The 2274-nt window shown below is 34.3% G+C and overlaps 1 protein-coding gene across 1 annotated transcript; it reads right to left on the bottom strand.

Annotated features, from left to right (window-relative positions):
- Nucleotides 1-275: 275 nt before the first annotated feature.
- Nucleotides 276-1235, bottom strand: LOC105307077 (olfactory receptor 10AG1-like). Its single transcript, XM_011382440.2, has one exon. It carries the CDS (start codon nucleotides 1224-1226, stop codon nucleotides 276-278), a length of 951 nt encoding a protein of 316 aa, XP_011380742.2. The 5' UTR covers nucleotides 1227-1235.
- Nucleotides 1236-2274: the final 1039 nt, after the last annotated feature.

The raw sequence follows: 2274 nt of genomic DNA, 5'->3' as shown, positions 1-2274 counted from the left end.
AGGCAATCTCTTAACTCACTAGTTCACAGAGAGAGGAAACAAGGATGTTCAAATTAGATTGTTACAAATGAGGTAATTTGTGTCTTAATTACAAAGAAGCCCTTTACTTAACTCTATGAAACTAAGGTCCCTTAACATAATGTGAGGTTACTATGATGATATTAATGAACATTATTTAGGTACATAGACATAAAACTAGATTGTTTATCTGTTGTAGCTACATGACAAACAGTGAAGAATGTCTTTTTCTGTAATTACAAGTCTTTGTGTTGTTGTTATAACTGACTTAATAGTTTTCTGAGTGCTACCATGATGTCTTTGTTCCTCAGAGTGTATATAATGGGATTCAGTGTTGGGATCAAAACAGTGTAGAAAAGAGAGATCACTTTCCCAGTCCCTTCAGATTGATTTGGTTTTGGTTGCAAATACGTGATAGTAGCTGTTCCATAGAATAAGACCACAACTATCAGGTGAGAAGAACAGGTGGAGAAGGCTTTCGCTCTTCCGCTGGCTGATGATATTTTGAGAATGTTGGCAATAATTTTTCCGTAGGAAACAATAATCAGCAGACATGGAACCATGATAAATACTACTGCAGCTACATAGAGTTCGATCTCATTCAGATATATGTCCCCACAAGCAAGCTTGAGAACTGGGGGGATGTCACAGAAGAAATGATTAATCCTGTTAGACCCACAAAAGGGCAGAGAAAATATCTGACATGTTTGCCCAATTACAACTGGAACTCCACTGACCCAGGAGGCAATGGCCAGCTGGACACAGATCTTGTGGTTCATGACCAGAGGGTAGTGCAGAGGGTTACAAATAGCCACATAGCGGTCATAGGCCATCACTGTCAGGAGGAGACACTCTGAGCTTCCAAACGTAATGACAAAGCACATTTGTGCAGCACAAGCAACCAAAGAAATTATTCCTTTCTGGGTCAAAAGATCCATGAGCATTCTTGGGACAGTGGCTGTTACATAACAGATTTCTAAAAGGGAAAAATTGTTAAGGAAGAAATACATGGGGGTCTGGAGTACAGGGTCAATGCTTGTTATCAAAATTATGATGCTATTGCACATCAGGATAGTCAGGTAGATGACCAAAAATATCCCAAAAAGAATCCATTGGCTATTGGGAATATCAGAAAACCCCAATAGAACAAATTCCATTATGGAAGTCATATTTGATATTTCCATTTTTAATTGTTTCTCCATCCGCATATATGGTAATTTCAAGTTGGTTAATCATTTAAGTTCTTGAACCACATTTTCCTCTTCTGTTATCTGGATTAGGCGTATGAATGTATTTCTATAATTTCTAAACTCATGTCCACCATCATCGTGCTCTGTTTCTAGAAATGAATTTTGAATCCTCAGAAAGGACGTGATCTACATGTGAAATCAATCTAAGAAATAAAACCAACCATTTGTTTTTAAACCTGGAGATAATGATACCAGAGAAAATGAGAACTGTGCATTCTTGCTTAGAGTTTATTGTGCAGAAGTAATTTATAGTTATTTCGCCTGCATAAAGAGTAGAATTATGGTTCAGACTTTTGCTACTGCATTTGTCTGGATTTATCTATTTTTTTTTCTGAATTGATTGATTTATTCAAGCTTCTTTTAATTTAAAGTGTTTCTCTTAAAGCTTTTGTTTAATTTTTATTTAAAATGAGTTTTAAGTCATTCCATTTATAATCTAATAAGAATCAATTTTCTTAGACCAATCCTTTGTTACTGAGGAATAAATATATGCAATATTATTGTGCTGCTTTATGTACCTCTCTCTTCATTCATGTAAAATATGGAAACCATTAATCCAGCATACTGGTCAATAACTTTCCCTATTAACACTCCTATACAGTGTATGATAAATATTAATTAACCTTTAACTCAATCAATAAATATGACCCATTCATTCCATTACTTTTTTTTACAGTTCCCTCATTTCTGAGGTAAAATTCAAGTGTCCTATAGTTCCATGGAAACAAATACAATTCCTTTTCTCTATTTTCCCCTTGTAATTTTGCCTAATAAAGTATAACTTTGATGTAATCCAATTATTATTTACTCTAGCTATATATTTAGCTGGAGCCTATGCAAGAAACTTAAAGACACACATACACTATGTTGCTACACTTCATATTAATTCCATTATATATCAGGCAGTCAGTATTGCTTGTCAATTTCCATTACACTTAATTAATATTTGTTCTCTAACTTTCCAAAACAAATATACGACAAAGATTATGTTTTCTATCTTATCACT

Source organism: Pteropus vampyrus, unplaced genomic scaffold (assembly GCF_000151845.1).
Source record: "Pteropus vampyrus isolate Shadow unplaced genomic scaffold, Pvam_2.0 Scaffold474, whole genome shotgun sequence".
NCBI lineage: Eukaryota > Metazoa > Chordata > Mammalia > Chiroptera > Pteropodidae > Pteropus > Pteropus vampyrus.
Note: the sequence above shows the minus strand (reverse complement) of the source record. Positions and strands in the feature narration are given on the sequence as shown.